At 41.4% G+C, this 22,664-nt stretch overlaps 1 protein-coding gene across 3 annotated transcripts in view; it reads right to left on the reverse strand.

Annotated features, from left to right (window-relative positions):
* Positions 1 to 22,664, reverse strand: part of TMCC2 (transmembrane and coiled-coil domain family 2) — a 248,176-nt gene that overhangs the window by 103,649 nt on the left and 121,863 nt on the right. For all 3 annotated transcript variants that reach the window (XM_082245570.1, XM_082245569.1, XM_082245571.1), the window contains one exon: positions 6,284 to 6,547. In XM_082245570.1, the coding sequence (XP_082101696.1) occupies positions 6,284 to 6,547 (264 nt within the window). The remainder of the gene's footprint in view (positions 1 to 6,283; positions 6,548 to 22,664) is intronic.

The following is a 22,664-nucleotide window of genomic DNA, read 5'->3' on the forward strand; positions in this document are numbered from 1 at the left end:
ACCTAGTCCTACTCCTGAAGAGAGAGCAGCATAAAGCCCAATGGTCTGAAGACATGGAGCTGTGTCCGTCAGTGACCGAAAGAGAAAAGGAATGCAGCTACTACATCTAATGATTAGTAAGCTGCAGTATATTACATATGTGGTTTTGGGTCTAATATTATTTTAAGCATGGCAGAGCCATCCAAAAGCACTTTAAACAGAGGGATAAGCACCCCAACACAAATACAGGCTAACCAGACCAACAAGAGATAGCCAAGAGAAACCAAAAGGCATTAAACAGCCACTTTTGACCAAACTTGCCTCAGCCGAGGTAGACACAATGACCAAAGAGAATATACAAAACATGTACAGAAGACTAGGTCACAGTCACATAAGCCTGATGAAGTAAATCCCCAGGAGCACTGCCTTAGTCGAGTGGACTGGAATGGCAAAATAGAATGTATCTCACCATTCTTAGGTTTGCATAACAATCTGTTGAAATCACTTAGAGCCGGTTCACACTGAGGCGATCCGACTTGCCGGCGCGACCTGTGAAGTCACGGTGCACAGCGCGCACCGCGACCTCGGAACGACATGCACGGACTTCATATCATTGAAGTCAATGCAGGTCGCTCCAGGTCGCCCCAAAGTAGTACAGGACCCTTTTTCTAAGTCGGAGCGACTTGTGTCGCTCCTATTAGAACGGGTCCTGTGCTAATCTATAGCAGGCGACCCACGGCGACTTGTCAGGCGACCAAGTCGCCTGACAAGTCGCCCCAGTGTGAACCGGCTCTTAGAAAAAGTGTGTTTAGAAGATGGAGAATCTTTTAGGATTTTCTGGAATGACAAACAGAAACCCCTCTGCTAAAAGGAAGCAGTGATTGAAAGGTAAACTTCAACAGCCCCATCACGTTTAGACAATGATGAGTTTTTGACATGTGATGAACTGGTGATTTACAAAGGGAAAGATCCCAAATATTCTAATGAAGGTGGAGGCCTTGGAACACAGAGAATAATAAACATAAATGTCATAGTTGGAGTTGAGGCCTGACAGGGTGAACAAGGTGTATAACCCGTTGTTAAAGAATAAATTAGCGAAGATTAACAAGAGGAAAGGAAACAAAGCATATATTTGACCTTGATAGTGTTAAAGGCTGAATGTTGTTCTGATCCCAAAAGAAGGAAAGAAACCTCCAGCTCTTGTTCCTGATTATCTATATCTGCTGCCTGTCCTAACCTCCAGCCAAGTCCTGGTTATCCATGTCATAGTTGGCATCCCGACAGCTATCAGCTTGGAAAAAAAGAGGTGGGAAAGGAATATTGATTGTCTTAAGTTTATAATAAAAACATATAAAAACTGATATACCCCTGCCTGACCACATGTGAATGTCTGTCTGAGGAGGATCTATTAGAGTAAATCATCAACCTGCACATTGGATATACTCTATAAAAAGAAGCTGAACTGCTGATTTATAATCTTACCAGCTACTCCATCTGGTGAGTCAGTTTGGGGTGATTGGTGGAAGCAGCACATAGGGTGCTTTTCGGTGCACACCTTCAGTTGAGGATTTGTCACTACAGATATTTATTTGCACTTTTTTGCACATTTTCTTGCATCTTTTTTGCACTTTATTGGACTTTTCTTGGGATTTTTAATGTTCACTAATGATTTATATCTATGAACTTTTTGTATGATTTTTGCATTGAATTTGTCACAGATATGAATTGTTGATATCTTATTTAGATTGTTTGCATATATTTGCACATATACTTTGGTTAGCAATTTTTGCACATTCATATGTCATGAATATTTGATCGTGATTCAGTGGTGTCACATGTATATTGTAGAAGTCATGCAGATTTAGTTACTTTAGCACTGTGTACTTTTTTATAACCAAAATTATATATTTGGTGATGCATATATCACTTTACCACTTAAGCCCCGGAGGATTTGGCTGCTCAAAGACCAGGGTCTATTTTGCGATTCGGCACTGCGTGACTTTAACGGACAGATGCGCGGTCGTACGACGCTGTATCCAAATGAAATTGGAGAAAAAAAAACACTTTTGAATTCTAATGCACAAAAACAGTACACAGATACCAAACACAACATGCTTTAAAATTGCGCACACCCGTGCAGCGGCGAATAACTACATACATTTTTAAGAGCCGTCACAGGTTACCACTTTAAATTTACAAAGGAGGTCTACTGCTAGTATTACTGCCCTCGATCTGACATTCACGGTGATACCTCACATGCATGGTGCAATTGCTGTTTACATATGACATGAGACAGATGCTTGCGCTCGCCTTTGAGCGCGAGCACAAGGAGACGGGTGCTTTAATTTTTTTTTAATAATTTATTTTGCTTTTTTATTTTATTTTTACACTGTCCCTTTCATTTTTTTTTTAATTTATATTGTTATCACAAGGAATGTAAACATCCCCTATGATAGCAATAGGTAGTGACAGGTACTCATTTTTGAAAAAATTGGGGTCTATTAGACTCTAGATCCCTCCTCTGCCCTTAAACACTTAAGCCCCGGAGGATTTGGCTGCTCAAAGACCAGACCCCTTTTTTCAACTTGGCACTGCGTGACTTTAACTGACAATTGCGCGGTCATGCAGTGCTGTACCCAAACGAAATTTACGTCCTTTTTTTCCCACAAACAGAGCTTTCTTTTCGTGGTATTTTGATCACCTGTGCGATTTTTACTTTTTGCGCTATAAACAAAAAAAGAGCGTCAATTTTGAAAAAATAATATTTTTCACATTTTTTTATATGAAATTCCCCCCCAAAAAAATGTAAAAATCAAAATTTTTTAACATTTTAGGCCAATTTGTTTTCTGCTACATATTTTTGGTAAAAAAAAAAACGCAATGGGCTTATTTTGATTGGTTTGCGCAAAAGTTATTGCGTTTACTAAGGGAAAGATTTGTCATTTTTATTGTTTTTTCTTTAACTAGTAATGGCGGCGATCTGCGTTTTTTTTTCGGGACTGCGACATTGCGGCAGACAGATCGGACCCCTGACTAACATTTTTTACACTTTTGGGAGTACCAGTGACATTACTACAGTAACTTGGTATATTTACCATTTTAATTAACAGACCACTCCCCTCCCATATAAAGACTCCCTCTGGCACACTTAGTGTTTTGAACTCTGGTTGACCCCTGAAGAAGGGTTTACACCCAAAACGCGTAGGGTCCTGTCCGGTTCTCACCACCAGCTGTACCTAGGAGTCTTCTGCGCTGAGGATGGTCTGTCTTTGCATGCAATTTTAAATTTGATGCATGTCTAGTCAACTATTTGGTTGGCATGTGCATTTGTTATAAATTCACATTTTTTTGTTTCCTGTTTTTTTTTGTATAAATAAAATTTATTCTTTTTAAATACTTTGGTGTATTCTCTTTTCAGTGTTAAGTGGCATTCACAGTCCCAAACAATTGGGGGTATCTTCTTTGTCACTAAAAGAAAATCTGACCTCCAAAAGAAAGCCATATCAGACTGGAATACATGAACTGCCCGGACCACATCCAAGAAGTGCAGCGCAACCTCCCTATGGGGTGTGGACACAAGGATCAGAATGTCCTTATTCTGGTGGAAATCCACATCACCTTAGAAAAAAAGGTACACCGATGGAAAACCACCTTATACCTGTGTAAGACCGAAAAGGGAGACTTGGAGAGAGGATAAGGATGTTGGCTCTGACACCTGCCATGCGGAAGTAATAGCAACCAAAAAAGCCAATGAATGGCAGGTGTCCTTGCCTTGCGAGATGGTTAACTTGCTGCCTGGTTCAGGATGGGGCTGTAGCAGCCGACCCAACGAGTAGCTAAAGGTCCATGTGTGCTGGCTGACCAGGCTGTGGTGACTACTAAATCTGAGTTATTCAGTCTGTCGCTCAGCCCAGCTGTTGAATAAAGATCTTCACAGCAAAAAAACAGACAAACCCTGGAACAAACAAAAAAGGAAAAAAACTATGGAACCACAGGTCCCAGCAGTAAACTAGGCCCCCGCTCCTAAAATACAAGACAGAAATACCTGCCTTGCTTATAGCGGAGAGGGGATTTACACCAGCTAAGGCTGCTCATAGGCAGAGCTGTGTTCTTGTCTGCCTTTAAGGTGGTGCTTTAAAATGGTCAAGAATGAGAAGAGCTGTGTCAGTCAATGAACGCAAGAGAAATAAACTTTTTAAAGGCATATGCATTTGGTAAAAAACAGATGGCTGCTCTACACGTGACATCTGCTGAAACTTTGGTGAGGGCAGCCCAGGATGTACCAACCAACCAAGGTAGCGTGAGCCCTAAACTCTTCTGGTGGATGGTGAGCTCAATGGTCTTCTCCACCAAACACAAAATCAGAAATCGTAATAATTAAAGAAAATATGTGCTGCAGCAAACCATGAGGTAACACTTGTATATTCTATATACTGTATATTTTAGGCAATTTCTAGAAAACAAATCTAGTGCACAGCGCACATGGTAAGAAGGTAGAAACCATGGGTTTACAGAAAGGTAATAGGAAGCATAGTAATACTTAACCAGGATAAAGATGGTACAAAAGATCAATATCTTTTTTTTTTTTTTTTTGTAATTACCTTATTGGAAATCTTTAAGGGAAGGATAAGACCTTTAAAAAGTGATTATTCTGTCTATTCATTCTACTATGGCAAGTGAATAGGGAACCAAAAAAGAGCAAGTTATGAAAGAGTGTGTAGGGCTTAATAATGGTGCAGTGGATTTATAGTAAATAATTCCGCTAACTGTTAGCGCCGGTTCACATATGAGCGACGCTACTTGCAGGGGCGACCTCCGAGATCGCGGTGCGAGCAGCGCGCCGCGACCTCGGAGCGGCCGCCACGGACTTCATAACATTGAAGTCTATGGCCGTCGCCTCCTGGTCACCCCAAAGAAGCTCCGGACCCTTTTTCTAGGTCGGAGCGACTTGTGTCGCTCCTATTAGAACGGGTCCGCAGCTTTCCTATGGGAGGCAACCTGCGGCGACCTGTGAGGCGACCAGGTCGCCTCACAGGTCGCCCTAGTGTGAACCGGGGCTTACTGCGACATGGTAATTAGTAAACAGTATTGTAAAAATGGAACACAGAAAAAAATAGGGCTTCTGTAAAATAAAAGTACAGTACACGTTATAGTACATATTAATCTGTTAAAGCCCAACTAAAAAAAATGTGAAAAAAATTTGTCTGCACGGCAAGGGTTAAATGCTCATTATGTGTGAGATGCCAGAATAAGGAGTAAATACTTACTTTATTCTGGGCTCCAGGAGGCTCCCTCCAGCACTATGACTGGTCCCCCCGTAGCTTTCTCTATAAGCTGCACTCTCCAGCCTTCTGAACAAATACAGGAGTAGAGCTCTGAAGTGGGGGTGTGAGGTATGCTGTGATTCCTTTACTGTATCTCCTGGCCATAACAAACATTTAACCCTAGCAGATTGGGGGCCCTACTGAAGAAGTCGAAGGCTATTGGTTAGCTCTGATTTAAAGCGTATAGGGGGCGGAGCCTGTGTACCTGACGTCGTACTTTCCCTTTGTCCCAGCTGCATGTGTATCTGTCTGCATTGCGTGCACCGCTGAGTGCCGCTAAATGTGAGTACCTTTTACTATACCTAATAAAGACATTGGTATTCAGACGGAGAGCACTATATATGTCCCTTTTGTTTTATATAAACACCGATTTCTGAGTTTGATTGGAGTTCATCCATCCCCACCTGATTGATCTATGTTGGGCTGTCCGAGAGAGCTAGGAGAGGATAATCTCCAGGCTTCTACAGCTGATATATGCGATCTTTGACCCTTTATGGGTCTGTGGCTGGTGAGGTGAGAGACCAATCTAGCCGGTGGTGGGATATATGCACAGCGGTGTTTGTGAAGAAATTTTTATGATTTTCTTACCACCTTGGTTTTTTTACCACCTTGTTGGAAGTTTCTTTTTTTCACTTTTACTTGGACACTTATGGACTTTATTTTAGACTCTTTTGATATTTATTACACCATCAATATCACCTGTTTATATATTGATTAAGTATTTCTGGCGCAGCACTTTTATAGGTATTTGCCTACTGCAAGGGTGGTTTTTTTTTTTTATTTCTGGGCTTTAACACACTACTCAAATATTTGTATTGTTAATTAAATGGTGGCAACAACATACGTGGTAAAATGTAAGACATACACAAAAAAACTTCTATACTCAATACAGAGGTGACTGTAAGCTGCTTGGAAGAAGATGGATTAAAAAAAACTTTTTTTAAGTACCCAGCTATACAGTGTACACGTGTTATTATTACCTGTTTGATGCGATAGGCCTGTTGTCGGTCTGCATTATTGGCCAATTTCAGATACTCTGCCACATTATCGTCCCTGGCCTCTTGCTCAATCTTTATCTGTTCTGTAATCTTAAGGATTTTTTGGTGTAGATGGTCCATGGCTGCTTTAGTGCGCTGTGGATCTGGTGCCCCTTCGGGGACTTCCAGACTGATGTTTCCTTCGGAACCTCCATGAAGTGCACTGGGGGGAAGACTCAGTGTACTTAAATCCCCTTTGTCAGATTGCTGTTGGGAAAAAAAGAAGACACATGTGAGTCATGTAAAAAACAATGAATACAACTCAAACCTCAGGCTTGGAACATTAGAACAATTATTTATTAACCACTTCCTTACCGAGTCATGTAAAATGACGTCGGCAAAGTGGTTGTCTAGATCCGGGCCGCCGTCATATGACGTCGGCCCGTTCTAGCTGCTACTGCGCGCCCCCGGCGGCGCGCAGCGGCGCGATCAGGGATGAGGCTCGTCCCTCGGACATAGCCCATCACTGATCAAGGTAAACAGCCAATAGAAATTGGCTGTTTACCACGTGATCGGCTGTGTCAATCACAGCCGATCACATGAGCGGCTCCAGCACGAGCCGCTCGTTCTCTCTGCAATGCGCGCCCCCGGGGGCGCGCAGAGCAGCGATCGGGGACGAGGCTCGTCCCTCGGACAGAGTCGATCCCCGATCTAGGTAAAGAGCCAATGAAATTGGCTCTTTACCACGTGACCGGCTGTGTCCAATCACAGCCGGTCACAAATGTCAACAGAGAACACGGTAACTAGCTGTCACCGTGTTCTCCTCCTCACACACTGATCCTTTGTGAGGAGGAGATTGTGGTAACAGCTAGTTACCAACTACAGTGCACCCTAACCACACTGATTGCCCCCCCCCCCCAATAAAGAGCACCTGTCACTAGCCCATCAAAGTACCCGAGTACCTGTCATCAGGTACTCAGATGACAGGTACTCGGGTACTCTGATGGGCTGGTGACAGGTATTCGGGTACTCTGATGACAGGTACTCGGGTACTCTGATGACGGATACTCTGATGACAGGTACTCGGGTACTCTGACGGGTACTCGGGTACTCTGATGACGGGTACTCGGGTACTCTGATGACAGGTACTCGGGTACTCTGATGACGGGTACTCGGGTATTCTGATGACAGGTACTCGGGTACTCTGATGACGGGTACTCGGGTACTCTGATGACAGGTACTCGGGTACTCTGATGACAGGTACTCGGGTACTCTGATGACAGGTACTCGGGTACTCTGATGACGGGTACTCGGGTACTCTGACAGGTACTCGGGTACTCTGATGACAGGTACTCGGGTACTCTGATGACAGGTACTCGGGTACTCTGATGACGGGTACTCGGGTACTCTGACAGGTACTCGGGTACTCTGATGACAGGTACTCGGGTACTCTGATGACGGGTACTCGGGTACTCTGATGACGGGTACTCGGGTACTCTGATGACAGGTACTCGGGTACTCTGATGACAGGTACTCGGGTACTTTGAGTACCTGTCAACGGAGTACCCGTCATCAGAGTACCTGAGTACCTGTCACCTACCCATCAGAGTACCCGAGTACCTTCCACCTGCTCATCAGAGTACCTGACGCCTGAAGTACCCAAGTACTTGCCGCCTGCTCATCAGTACCCATCACTACTCATCAGTACTCATCAGTACCTATCACGTATCAGTACTGATCATCAGTACCCATCAGTACAGTATCACCTATCACCTATCAGTCAGTGAGTACTACTCATCAGTACCTATCACCTGCCTGTCACCTGCCCATCAGAGTACCCGAGTACCTGTCACCTGCCTATCGGAGTACCCGAGTACCTGCCACCTGCTCATCAGTACCAGAGTACCTGTCACCTGCCCAACAAAGTACCCGAGTACCTGTCACCCTTCATACAGCCACCATGTCCAAGTCCAAAAAGGTTTATATACGTCGTCCGTTTAAACCTAAATACCGGTGTTATGGTAGCAGATAGCTGCCATAACCCTGGTATTTTTTTAAACGGTGGACGGTTGGCTTTCCGATAAGGGTGGTCCCAGCGGCGGATTCGCCGCCCCCCCCTCCCGACGCGTTCCGGTCCCTTTCCCCGCTTACCGGACCCGCCGGCAGCGGGGAAAACGATCCGGTCCCGAATCCTCACAGACAGGATGTCGAGTGAGGGCAAGCTTGCCCTCACTTGACTCTATGGTCTTGGAGGACCGGAGCTACGGAAAATGTTGTTGCCTAGCAACCGGTTTAAAGGTCCTTTTTTTTTTTTTTTTTTCATTTTATATTATAATTATTATTTTTTTTTTTTTTTCTATCTTTTAGTGTACTTGTGAGATCTGAGGACTTTTTGACCCCAGATCTCACAAAAAAGAGGTCCTGTCGTGCCTATTTCTATTACGAGGAATATTTACATTTCTTTTAATAGAAATAAAAATGATCAATTTTTTTTTTTTTTTTTAAACGGTGTAAAAATAAAAAATAATAAATAAAATAAATAGTAAAAGAAAAAAAAAAAAAAATTAAAGCGCCCTGTCCCCGTTAGCTCGCGCGCAGAAGCGAATGCATACAGAAACCCCGCCCACATATGTAAACGGTGTTCAAACCACACATGTGAGGTATCGCCGCGATCGTTAGAGCAAGGGGAATAATTTGAGCCCTAGACCTCCTCTGTAACTCAAAGATGGCAACCTGTAGAAATTTTTAAATTGTCGCCTATGGGGATTTTTAAGTACCAAAGTTTGTCACCATTCCGTGAGCGTGCGCAATTTTGAAACATGACATGTTGGGTATCTATTTACTCGGCGTAACATTATCTTTCACATTATGGAAAAAATTGGGCTAACTTTACTGGTTTCTTATTTTTTAATTAAAAAAAGTGAATTTTTTCCAAAAAAATTGCGTTTGGAAGACCGCTACGCAAATACGGTGTGATAAAAAATAGTGCAATAATCTCCATTTTATTCTCTAGGGTCTCTGCTAAAAAAAAATATATAATGTTTGGGGGTTCTAAGCAGTTTTCTAGCAAAACAACTGATTTTAGCTTGTAAACACCAAATGTCAAAAATAGTCCTAGGCAAGTGGCTAGGATGCATGATGATGCTCCTTGGATGTTCGGCCCCTCTATATGGCTAGGCTGTGAAAAAGTCTCACACATGTGGTATTGCCATACTCAGGAGGAGTGGCAGAATGTATTTTGGGGTGTCATTTTCGCTGTGTACATGCTATGTGTTAGGAATATCCTATAAATTGACAACTTTGTGTAAAAAAAAAAAGTTTTCATTTTTTTCCCACATTTTCCAAAAACCTGTGGAAAAAAATGATATGTTCAAACGACCCATAATGCCTCATAGAATATACGTTGGAGTGTTTGCTTTCCAAAATGGGGTCATTTTGTGGACTTTTCCATTGTATTGGTGCTCTAGGGCCTTGAAAAGTGTGATAGGTAGTAAGAAAGTTTTATGTGTATTTATGCTCCTAGAACGCCTGAATGTGCTTCTTGGACGTGGAGTCTCTTTTTGTGGCCAGGCTGTGTAAAAGTCTCACACATGTGGTATCGCCATACTCGGAAGGAGTAGCAGAATGTATTTTTGGGTGTAATTTTTGGGTGTAATTTTTGCTGTGTACATGCTATGTGTTAGAAATAGCTTATAAATTGACAACTTTGTGGGAAAAAAAAGAAAAAAAAATTTTTTTCTTCATTTTCCCAAGAATTGTGGGAAAAAATTACAACTTCAAAAAACTCACCATGCCTCTTACTAAATACCTTGGACTGTCTACTTTACAAAAAGGGGTCATTTGGTCGGTATTTGTACTGTCCTGACATTTCAGGGCCTCAAGAAAGGAGATAGGCAGTCAGTACATCTGGTGTGATCAATTTTCAGTAATTGGTACCATAGCTTCTAGACTCAATAACTTTCACACAGACTAAATAATATACACTAATTCGGGTTAATTTTACCAGAGACATGTAGCAGTATACATTTTGGCCCAAATGTATGAAGAAAAATTTATTTTTTGCAAAATTTCATAATTGAAACTAAAAAAAAGTGTTTTTTTTTCAAAATTTTTGCTCTTTTTTTGCATATATCACGAAAAAAAAAAACCCCAGTTGTGATCAAACACCACCAAAAGAAAGCTCTATTTGTGTGAAAAAAATGATAAAAATTTTGTTTGGTTACAGTGTAGCATGACTGAGCAATTGTCATTCAAAGTGTGAGAGTGCTGAAAGCTGAAAATTGGTCTGGGCAGGAAGGGTGTCAAACTGCTCTGTATGGAAGCGGTTAATCATTTTCTTCAAGTACATTCTCATGTGTGGAGCTGTTGAGCAATTAATATAACTCAAATCTTTTAAATGTAAGCTCTTCTAACCTTCTTTGTGTTTTAAATGGTCTTGTAACTTTATTATCTCCCTTTATATAGTAAAATACTGTGCAAACTTTTGCCTCTATATAAATCCTGCATAATAATATTAATTACCTTTTGCAGGGGAGATTAAGGTTATGCCCAACCAGCTCTGAAATGCTGAGATGATTTAGCTGTTTGAGAAGGTCTTGACTCAGATTCTCATAGGAATGAATTGGTATTTATGGAAGGACTCCCCCTAATATCTCCTGCATCTCAGAGTGGTTGATCTCAGAGAGGAGTTTATAGCTTGGCCAACCCATTTCTCCCCTTTGAAGATACCTATACTGAGAAAAATATGGAGGAAGTATTTACCTTCTCCTAAAACTGGCAATTGCCTGGCTCTCTCTGGCGTTCAAATTTTGAAACACCAACCTAAAATACACATTTCAAAAGCATAATCAGAACTCATCTGACTACTTGCTCTCAGCCCGTGACACAAATAGTCTTACTTAAATGAATCAGTATGGCAGCCACGCAACTAGGTAGGCAATGGAAGCCTCCATAATTTTAAGTACAGGTTTCCATAAACAACTGCCCCATCCCACCACTTAAGCTTCTTTCCTGAATAATGTAAAACTTACAGAAATCCTGTAAGGTCTCCAAATGAATTTAAAATGTCAGCTCCCTGTAAATGAAGAGGTAGCATACTAACCTCTCTGGTGGCCTAGTGCTGCAGTTCCTTCAGAAGTGTCAGGTGCCTGTGTCACTTCACTACAGGACTAAACAGTGACATTGAGGTGGATAACATAACAATGCCATGCATCAGGGGACCTTGGCTTCCAACACTCCTGTTAGTGTCAAATGCTGTAGACACTGACAGAAGCTTTAGATCTGGAATGGAGGGCAAGTAGTAACATGGGCTGGTAGAGAGGTGGGTATAACAAATCCTCCCTTAAAGGGATCTGTGAGGATCGCTTTAAAACTATTTATGAACAACTATCTGAATCAAATTTATTAGCTGCAATTGGATTGCAATTACTTTTATTATTTTATGTATACCTTACCACTTGTTTAAAACTTCTAAGCACAGCTTTGTCTGTAAATGGCCTATACAATTTAAATCATGATAAACAACATTTATTATGGCCTGAGCATTTCTGTATAATAAGCGTAATTTTCCTTAAAGTGGTTGTAAAGTCAGAAGGTTTTTTATCTTAATGCATTCTAAATCGAAAAGCCTTCTGTGTGCAGCAGCCCCCCTAATATTTACCTGAGCCCCATCTCGATCCAGTGATGTTGCAGGAGTTTCTCGGCTGCCCAAGACTCTACCTCCTCATTGGGTGAGACAGCATTGCAGCGCCATTGGTTCCCGCTGCTGTCAATCAAATTCAGTGAGCCAATGAGGAATGAGAGTGGGCGGGGCCAGGCCATGGCTCTGTGTCTATATGGACAATAGGGAGCTGCGGCTCAGGTGCCCCATAGCAAGCTGCTTGCTGTTGGGGCACTTAACGGGAGAGAGGGGCCAGGAGCACCAAAAAGGGACCAGAGAAGAGGAGGATCTGGGCTGCTCTGTGCAAAACCACTGCACAGAGCAGGTAAGTATAACATGTTTATTATTTTTAACAAAAAAAATGCAATAGATACAGTAGTTCATAGGAATAGCACTGCATTCACAATGTAAAAATTTACCAAAAAAAAAATAAAAAGCATACACAACCTAGGTATAAGTGTCTAAAACCTGCAAATTTTAATAAAAATCACAAAAAAAAAAAAAAGAACTCGGGAGCAATACCTGGTAACTTCAAAAATTAAAAAACGAAAGACAATTTGCATATTACAAAAGAAAAGCTGCAAGAAAAAATAAAGGGAATATATTTTTAACGCTAACTTGCCTATACTATTTAATGCATTCTTAAAATGGTGCAGGGAGATATCTCCCTATTAACTCTTGCCTACTCTCCTTTTCTATATTTACCCCTTTTGCCTTATTTCTTACTTTTTCCCTCTCTTTTTGTTCCCCATCCCTTTCATCTCACTTTTGTTTTTATATAGGAAATGATAATTACACCTATTTTGACTATCAAATTGCCATATATTTTTCCTCTGAGTTCAATCATGATGGTCTTTTCATATTTGTTTGAACTGGTTATCTATGGTAAATATGAGGAAAGAAAGAAAGAAAGAAAGAAAGAAAGAAAGAAAGAAAGAAAGAAAGAAAGAAAGAAAGAAAGAAAGAAAGAAAGAAAGAAAGAAAGAAAGAAAGAAAGAAAGAAAGAAAGAAAAGAAAGGGCATTATGGTTATACAAAGATTGTACTCTTGTCCTACATTGTGCTAATTTCCTAAATACTATTTCTTCCAAGAAGGTTGGCTACAGTAAATTTTGCAGGTTTCTTTTCAAGTACTACTACATAGAATTTTACCAAATGTTTATGACTTTTTATGGCATTGCCTAGCCTCCATTGGCACACTGAATTGCTCCAAACTGAAACCCTTTTGGACATCAGTTTTTGACACTTAAGCACCCTGCACTCCCCAAGTTTCTTTACTCGCCATGCTTTCTGGTTTCATGCCTGTCATTAAAAAAATACCTACTTTTTTTCTCCTTGCAGTGAGGCTAACTATTTCAAGACACTGGAAGTCTATGACTCCTCCGTCAATGAAGGAATAGATAATTAATTCTCTAATGTGCATGAAGGAACTTACAGCACAGTTATATGATGTTCTCAATTTTCTACTACTACTACTACTTTTTTTCTTCTGTTCCAGGATAGTATGTGCTTCTAAAACTAATTTATGCCTTAAAGATTCTTCTTCCTACTTCCCCTATTCTCCCTACTCTTCCCCTTTTACGTTCTCTTCTTTCCTTGTTTCTCCCAACCTTCATTCACCCCCTCATTTGGGAAGTAATGATGTGAAGAATTACATTTATTTATTTAGATTTAACCTTTCATAGAATGGTAGCTTCATAATGACTCCAAAACCCATCCTCTGGGTTGATATGCCCACCCATTTCAAAAAATGGTTACCAAATGTTCATTAAAGTGTAACTAAAGGCAAAACTTTTTTATATTTTGGAAGGAGTAAGGGGGGGGGGGGTTGCTATCTGTGTCCCATAGGGGAGATTTCCCTTCACTTCCTGTCCCAAAGCCAAAACAGGAAGCAAGAGGAAATCCATCCAAAGTGAGGGAATCCTGGTGTATCACCAGGGTCATCTTTGGAAGATTTTACCCTCTGTTATTGTTCTGATGTCAACTCAAATTTTGTGGGTTTTCTTTTACTTTCAATTTTCTGCGTACATACACAGTCTATATTCTTTGTACAGAAAAACATTTGTAATGGTTTTTTTTGTAAAATAAAATGAGTTGGGAATCTGTGGACAAGGCCATGGATAGTTTTTTTTTTTGATGAGTGGACAAATTGAGAGGGTGAATCTCTATAACGGGGGCATAGACAGCAATAAAAACTTTTCAGGGGTTTTAATCCCTCTCCACATTATCCAAAACGAAAAAAAAAGGTTTTGCCTTTAGCAATCCTATAGTCTTCTGGCCAGTTCAGTGAAGGTTCTGGTTCTTGCACTTCTCTTCGGGTGGCAGTGGTGGATGATACGATGATCCTTCTTCTGGGATGATTCTTCTGTAATGACATGTGAGCACTACTCTGTGGGCTCTGGCTAAGTGATAATGTATCACCAGAGGGTGTGTCTTGGCAGCTTTCAAGAAAGTCTGTCATTCAACCTGGAGGAGGTTGAATCAGTTGCTTGTTGTGGAGATGGACTCAGAGGGCATCACTGGACTCCACAGAAGGTGAGCTGTTCTTTTGGTAAACAACTTCAGTCAGGCCAGACTCCTTGATATTATCCATGGATATTAATCTTTATTGGCTACATAGTGAAATACAGTGTACATATACAGCTTACAGCTGCATTTCAGTATGTAGCCAATAGATTTTAATATCCATGAATGAAAAAAGTTGATGGTCTGACTACGTGGTTTGCTTGCTACAAGGAGTGTGGAGGCACCCAAGCCAGAGCATCTGTATTTCCAGCTTCAAATGGTCTGTACTGTTAAGTGCTGCTAATTTGTTTCCTATGAGTTGTCCTTTAGGGCCTTTTTTTTCTTTCTAATATGGGGGGGGGGGGTAGGATTAAAATAAAGTGGACCTTTTTGGCTCAAAAAATTGTCTGTTAAGACAGATGGTCCAACAGCCCTTGTTATACAGATGGTCCAACAGCCCTTGTTATACTTAACCATCGCCATCTCAATTTTCTCACCTATTTAATTTTTTTTTTCTCCCCTCCTCCCCCCTTCTTCTCTCCTCTATCCTTCTCTTGACCTAAATACCCCCCCCCCCCACCCCCCCTCCAATCCTACTCTTAGAAAAAGGAAAAAAGAGAATAGGCAAATCCAAACTGTATTTCTTTATTTGAGAGTTGCACCTTTTAAAATTTGTGACAAACTAATTACAGAGGAGAAATAACTGAATTTTCACAGATGTATATATCGGAGACTTCTTATGAACAGTATACACTTTGCTTTCCATGACAGAAACTTTTACTGTACTCATTTTCTGTTGCTGTACCGTATATTGCTCAGTTCAATGTCTATATTCTGTGTGCAGAAAAACATTTGTAATGGTTTTATTTGTAAAAAAAATTATCCTTTGTCCATAGAGGGAATCTATGAACAAGGCCATGGGCCATATATTTTACTGGGGGGGGGCTAGGCTTTCTCAAATATATATATATATATATATATATATATATATATATATATATATACCAGCTATATTCTCCCTGAATGGTACATACTATACTTTTTGAAGAAAAAACTCACTTTTGGAAGTGAGTGAATCCGAAACTGGGAATGAGGGAACAGAAAAATCAGCATGCATTCAGTGCTCCGTGCAAAAATTGAAGTTTTACTTGCACTGCGTGTGCCAGGCAAACACAGGGACAATGGTTGCGGCGTGTTTAGTTTGACACAACAAACTGAAGGGTTTACCAGCAGAGCACACATTTTTGGCAAGTATTACTTGACCTCGAATAGTCTCTTTCTCAAATATCACATTTTATAGATATTGCAACTTTGCAGTAAATGTGATTGAAGGAAAACAAAATAAAGTAAGAGTACTTACACATATACCTAGAAATTTATACAGGGTGTCATAGACACTTTTTAGAATTCCGTTAGTGAGCAACATCAAAAGTTACAGTGCATGCACCCAATTTGGGTACCTTTTCAGAGATAGGTAACAGTGCATCCGAAAAGTATTCACAGCGCTTCACTTTTTCCACATTTTGTTATGTTACAGCCTTTTCCCAAAGAAGGATTAAATTCATTATTTTCCTCAAAATTCTGCAAACAATATCCCATAATGACAACATGAAAGAAGTTTGTTTGAAATCTTTGCAAATGTTTAAAAAATAAAAAAAATGAAAAAAAAATAAATCACATGTACATGAGTATTCACAGGCTTTTCTCAATACTTTGTTGAAGCACCTTTGGCACCAATTACAGCCTTAAGTCTTTTGAGTATGATGCTACAAGCTAGGCACACCTATTTTTGGGCAGTTTCTCCTATTCCTTAAGCTCCATAGGGAGCGATGGTGCACAGCCATTTTCAGATATATTCAGAGATGTTCAATAGGGTTCAAGTCTGGGTTCTGGCTGGGCCACTCAAGGACATTCACAGAGATGTCCCATAGCCACTCCTTTGTTATGTTGGCTGTGTGCTTCGGTTCATTGTCCTGTTGGAAGGCGAAGCTTCGCCCCAGACCTTAGTCCAGAGGTCCAGAGTGTTCTGGAACAGGTTTTCTTTAAGGATGTTTCTGTATATTGCTGCATTTATCTTTCCCTCAATCTTGACTAGTTTTCAGTTGCTGCTGCTGAAAAACATCCCCACAGCATGATGCTGCCACCACCATGCTTCATTGCAGGAATGGTATTGGCCAGGTGATTGGCGGTGCCTGGTTTCTTCCAGACATGACCCTTGCAGCTCAGGCCAAAGAGTTCAACCTTTGTTTCATCAGACCAGAGAATTTTGTTTCTCATGGTCGGAGAGTCCTTCAGGTACCTTTTGACAAACTCCAGGCGGGCTGTCATGTGCCTTTTACTGAAGAGTGGCTTCTGTCTGGTCACTCTACCATACTGGTCTGATTGGTGGAGTGCTGCAGAGATGGTTATTCCTCTGGAAGGTTCTCCTCTCTCCATAGAGAAACACTGGTGCTCTGTCAGAGTGACCATCGCTTTTTGGTCACCTCCCTGACTAAGGCCCTTCTTCCCTGATCACTCGGTTTGGCCAGGCAGCCTGTTCTAGGAAGAGTCCTGGTGGTTCCAAACCTCACCCATTTACAGATGATGGAGGCCACTGTGTTCATTGGAACCTTCATGGCTGCAGACATTTTTCTGTAGCCTACCCCAGATCTGTGCCTCAATACAATCCTGTCTGGGAGGCCTACAAGCAATTCCTTGGACAGGCAAAAAATTTGGGGGAGCATACCCATGTATTTCCAAAGCTGCTGCAGCTATGAACCAAAAGACATGTATATTAAAAAAGAATAGTGCGCAAATGCAAAAGAAATTACTACCAAATCTGAAGAGAGTCCATAAATAAAATTTTTTTGCCTGTTTATTATGTATTCGGTCTGACCAGACTATTGAGGTTGAGCAACCCTCCCCACCCCCCACACACACCTGTACTCAATCAGTGTCCACCATCAAGTGGATATAGGAGGAGTCCCCTGTAGTGCATTTGCACATCTTTCCCAGCAAGGAGTATTATCTCCAAGGGTTAGAAAGGCTGGATTCATCTCTTTTTCATGGATAGTGTAGGACCCACTGATAATGGGGTACTTTGATGCAGTAGTGGGCTTGAGCACGATATGGCCATATGGTGGGTCCAAACCCCCATTTTTATTTATGGATTGTCTTCAGATTTGGTAGTTATTTCTTTTGCATTTGCGCGCTATTCTTTTTTAATATACATGTCTTTTGGTTCATAGCTGCAGCAGCTTTAGAAATACATGGGTATGCTCCCCCAAATTTTTTGCCTGTTTATTATGTATTCGGTCTGACCAGACTATCGAGGTTGAGCAACCCTCCCCACCCCCCACACACACCTGTACTCAATCAGTGTCCACCATCAAGTGGATATAGGAGGAGTCCCCTGTAGTGCATTTGCACATCTTTCCCAGCAAGGAGTATTATCTCCAAGGGTTAGAAAGGCTGGATTCATCTCTTTTTCATGGATAGTGTAGGACCCACTGATAATGGGGTACTTTGACGCAGTAGTGGGCTTGAGCACGATATGGCCATATGGTGGGACCAAATCCCCATTTTTATTTATGGACTCTCTTCAGATTTGGTAGTAATTTCTTTTGCATTTGCGCGCTATTCTTTTTTAATATACAATTCCTTGGACATCATGGCTTGGTTTGTGATCTGACATGCGCTGTTAACAGTGTGGCCTTATATAGACAGGTGTGTGCCTTTCCAAATCATGTCCAGCCAACAGAATTTACCACATGTGGACTCCAATCAAGTTGTAGAAACAGCTCAAGGATTATCAGTGGAAACAGAATGCACCTGAGCTGTTTGTAGAATTTTGAGGAGAATAATGAATTGAATCCATTTCGGAATAAGGCAGTAATAACAAAACGTGGAAAAAGTGAAGAGCTGTGAATACTTTCCGGATGCACTGTATATGAATCTATCAGTCTCTGCACGGATAGAGGAAGGAGTGCCCACACACAATCCCGCCCCAGGCACTGCACTTGTCCCACTGACAGGTGCATGGCCGAGTAGTTGTAAGCTCGAGGTGGGCACAGCCTGATGGGGAACTATGAGACTAATTCTTCATCAGGTCTGCTTTACTTTTGATTGACAGCGCATGGTATGCTGATCCGTAGCTGCTATTTAATCTAATAGCAGCTTTGGAATCTGCCCACTGCTTTGCCGTGGACCTGATGGGAAACTAGTCTCAGAATTCTTCATTAGACTTCACCCATTCAACAGGCACAGCGGCTGCAAATTTGAGTTGTTAGGTGGGCAAGCCTAATCAGGGATTCTAAGAGTTTTGGTTGGCAGTGGACGAATTTCAAGGTCCATTTTGCCTGTGACTGACAGCGCATGGCATGTGTATAAAGCATACACAATTGTGCATTATAAATGTACATACAGAGAGATTTGGAGGAAAGAGGATTAATAGTGCTGCCATATCACCAATGCAAATGAAAACATAAAGCATGCACTGTTACCTCTCTCCACACGAGATATTCTTTAACCCAACACAACAATGCTTAAGTTGGGTACACACAGTTTTTTTCCATTCAACCCAGTAGGCTGAACGAAAAAAAATGTACAGATTGCCGTATTAACACAAGCGATGTTAGTGTGATGTAAGTGCGGCAATCTCCCGCTGAGCTATTGTGTTCTGACAGGGGGACTGCCCCCCGCTACATCACACTGATCAGCAGTGGTGATCGGATGCTGGTTTTCCAGCATGCTCCTTTGACAGTAGCCGGTTGTGAGACGGGAAGCTGTACACACAGGCCGAAATTCGTCTGGTTCCTGCCAAACTGAACGTTTTTAGATGATTTCGGCCAGTGTGAACCCCACCTTAAGCTGGCCATACATAGATTGTTTCTTTTTTTTGGGGGGGGGGGGGGGTTAAATCAGCCAGTGGGCACAAGGTAGGTGGAGGAATCCTTCCTATTGCGATATTGTATTCTGACAGTGGCAACCCCTCCACTATCAGAATACACTGATCAGCACTGATTGAAAAAAAAAATTACCAGCAGTTCTGTTTGAGAGATTTAGATCCACTCCTCTCAAATGGGCATGACCATAGCTGGATCTCAATAAAGAAAATACCCGAACTATTCAAAATTCCGGATGACAGTAGCCATCGTCCCAATGGACAATAGAAGCAACAAACCCACTATGGGTGGGACTATGCGGGCAACCAGACATCCAATATATGGTAAAATTGTATTTATTTATCTCATATGAAAGTATAAACATGCTAATTCAATGGAATGAATCTAAAACAATCAGACTTATACAAATGTGCAAGAACAATAAAAGCATTTACGGCTTGCGAAGGGTGCCCATCCACATATGGAACTTCAGTGGAAATGCAGTCTCCAAACCAGGACTTTTGGGCACACTATAAGGCGGTGCAGCTTATGCAATTGTCCGTCATATATTCATGACGGGAACGTCCTGATTGGGTCAATATCGAAGGACAAGCAATTCCTTCCTATACTATTGATTTCCTTTTGTGGCGCCTCTCTAAAATGATACCCTCCTATTATGGTACCTACCCTGTCTCATTCCTTTGCATTATGGGACTGAGTGCGCACTATGCCAGCATTGGTTTCGGCCTGTACCCCTTTGGACCATTTTATTACCTGGCTTTTCCTCCAGGAATAGAGATCAGAGCCTTCAAACGGTGGACGGACATGGGTAGACCGTATAGGACGCTTTTATATGTATAGAGCCCTTTACCTTGATACATTGCATTAATAATTTAGACATGCCCCACACTGAACAGTCCAATTTCTCCAAATTGCACATTTCCTGTCGGGTCTTTGTTCCCCCTCGGACCCTCCCTCCTTAACACCTTATGAACAATGGTGTTCTTAAGACCAGGGCACCAGGGGTAGCATTTCCATGGCTTATGCATCACTACTTAAACACCCATACATGTTGGCATGGGATATCGAAATAGAACCTGAATCTTGGTATTCCAGGCTTCAAGTCGCTTATAAGGGTATACTGAATGTCTTGTTAATAGAGACGAGTGTTAAAGTTTTGACAAGATGGTATCTGGTCCCCACTCGCTTGGCCAAGATGTACCCATCATCATTGGCGGACTATTTTAGAGGGTGTTCTCTAACGAGGGACTATGCTCCACATATGGTGGGAATGCCCCAGAAATAGGAGTTATTGATACGCAAGTTAACAGGCCTTGACCCTAGAACAACTACCCTCTATTGCAGTTGTAAACGATACTCCAGGCAATGTGCCGCGCCCCACGAGATGTTTAGTCTTTTTTATTCTGCTGGTGGCTAAAATCACCATTGCTGGAGCTTGGAAGTCTCCCTCTGTATCTGTCCGCCGTATGAAGCATAAGATATCCTGGATAATGTTGCATGAGAAAGTGGCTAGTGTTATTAATGATAAACAGGAACTCTTTGAGCAAACATGGGAGCCCTGGGCAAAATATGTCAAAATACCCTTGTCATCTGCACTTGGCTGACCGTATGGAACTACTGTCTACCGTGAGCTCTAGGTCTTTCTCTTTTGTTCTTTTACTGCTCTTTCTCTCTTTCTCACTTTACCTCTTGACTTTCTCTTCTCTGTTCTATGGAGTTGGTTTATTCTCTCCCTCTATGGGACAATGCTGTTAAGCATGCCAGTCTAATGTATACACAGCAGATCTCTCCTGATAACATCAGATGTTTATTATAACCTCTTCTGCCACCTTGGAGTTGTAATCCTTTCTGCCCTATTAATTCTGGCACTATTTGTATGCATATACATAGTTTTGATGTCATGTATATTGGTTTGTTCATTTTGTTTTACTTTTTTGCTCACAAAAGTAATAAAAATGTTTAAACATAAAAAAGTGCAACAAAATTCACAGAGTGTGGTATTGCAAAAGAATAGGGGAAACATAAAAAACATATCCTAACATATCAAAAATCCTTTTTTTAACTTTGGTCTGGTCTTTTACAGGCCAGGAAGAACCAACAAAACAGAAATATGGATAAAAGTATAACACAAACATGACACAAATATTCCATCCTCTTAGTGACAGGGTGAGGGGGAATGGTTAGCTCCCAGCATGTCTTGCCAATCAATGGTCATCACATGAGTCATCTATTAGCCCGCAGGGTACATTTGGACACAAGGACATAACACTTCCCTCATATTGATCTGATTCAGAAACAGTGGAGCCAAAAGAGTAGTTTTAACAATATACTGTAGTGTATAATTTGACAGTTCAGATATCAAATCATTGCCTTTTTTATTGAAAATACTTTGATTGGCTATAAACAGTTCAGGGTTTTACCGCAGCTTACACGCATTTTTTTTTTAAATAAACTAAAATGTAAAGTGTGTCCTTCCCCCTCCAAAAAAGGGAATACCCCTCCTAAAGCATTAGTGCCAGATGACAATTAAACCCCTAGGGTCCAGAAAAGTTTGGCAAGGGGGGCTTATGTGCCATACACCCCTAATAGAAAATGTAGACTCTTGTTACAGGGAACTCCAGGGAGAAAGCTCCTTATGGCCCGTACACACGATCCGAAAATCGGACGAAAATTAACGCTTGTGAAAGGATCGGACGATAATCGGATCGTTAGTACACAGCTTACAAGAGGCGATCACGACAGTTCACCCGATATCATCCGGTCGTGCAAGCATAAAAATTTTGATCGTATTATAACACATTGTACGATAATCGTATTATCAGTATGTTGTTCGTCCGAAAAAAAATGGTGAGCAGTAGACAGCGCATGAGCAGTAGACATCATTTTCCCCTCACACGCTACAGCGTGGTTACGCATACCGGAAGCTAAGAATTATCGTCCGAGAAAATTCGTATCATGAGTAACCTCTCCCTTTAAGCGAATATTATTGAGAGCTGCTAGAATACGAAAAATAACGGATGGAATGTCGCCCGATTTTCGGATCGTGTGTACTGGGCATTAGAGTCCCTTATGTGCTTAAAGATCCCAGAGTGCTGGCAACCACCTCACTTCTAAACCAGATTGGACATCAGCACATCAGTATTGGGTAGAGGTACTCGTTTCTTTCTGTGATGCCTCTAAAAACACCCAGGTCATTCCTAAATGTCATACAGAGTGGTATCAATACTGCACACTTGCACACATGACTGATGTGCTAGGCTGCTTATTTGTGAAGGAGCTGGACAAACTGTTTTATTTTAAACCTTTTTAAATAAAAAAATTCAATAACCATCCTAGTG

Source organism: Pelophylax lessonae, assembly GCF_965119305.1.
Source record: "Pelophylax lessonae genome assembly, chromosome: 2".
Lineage (NCBI taxonomy): Eukaryota > Metazoa > Chordata > Amphibia > Anura > Ranidae > Pelophylax > Pelophylax lessonae.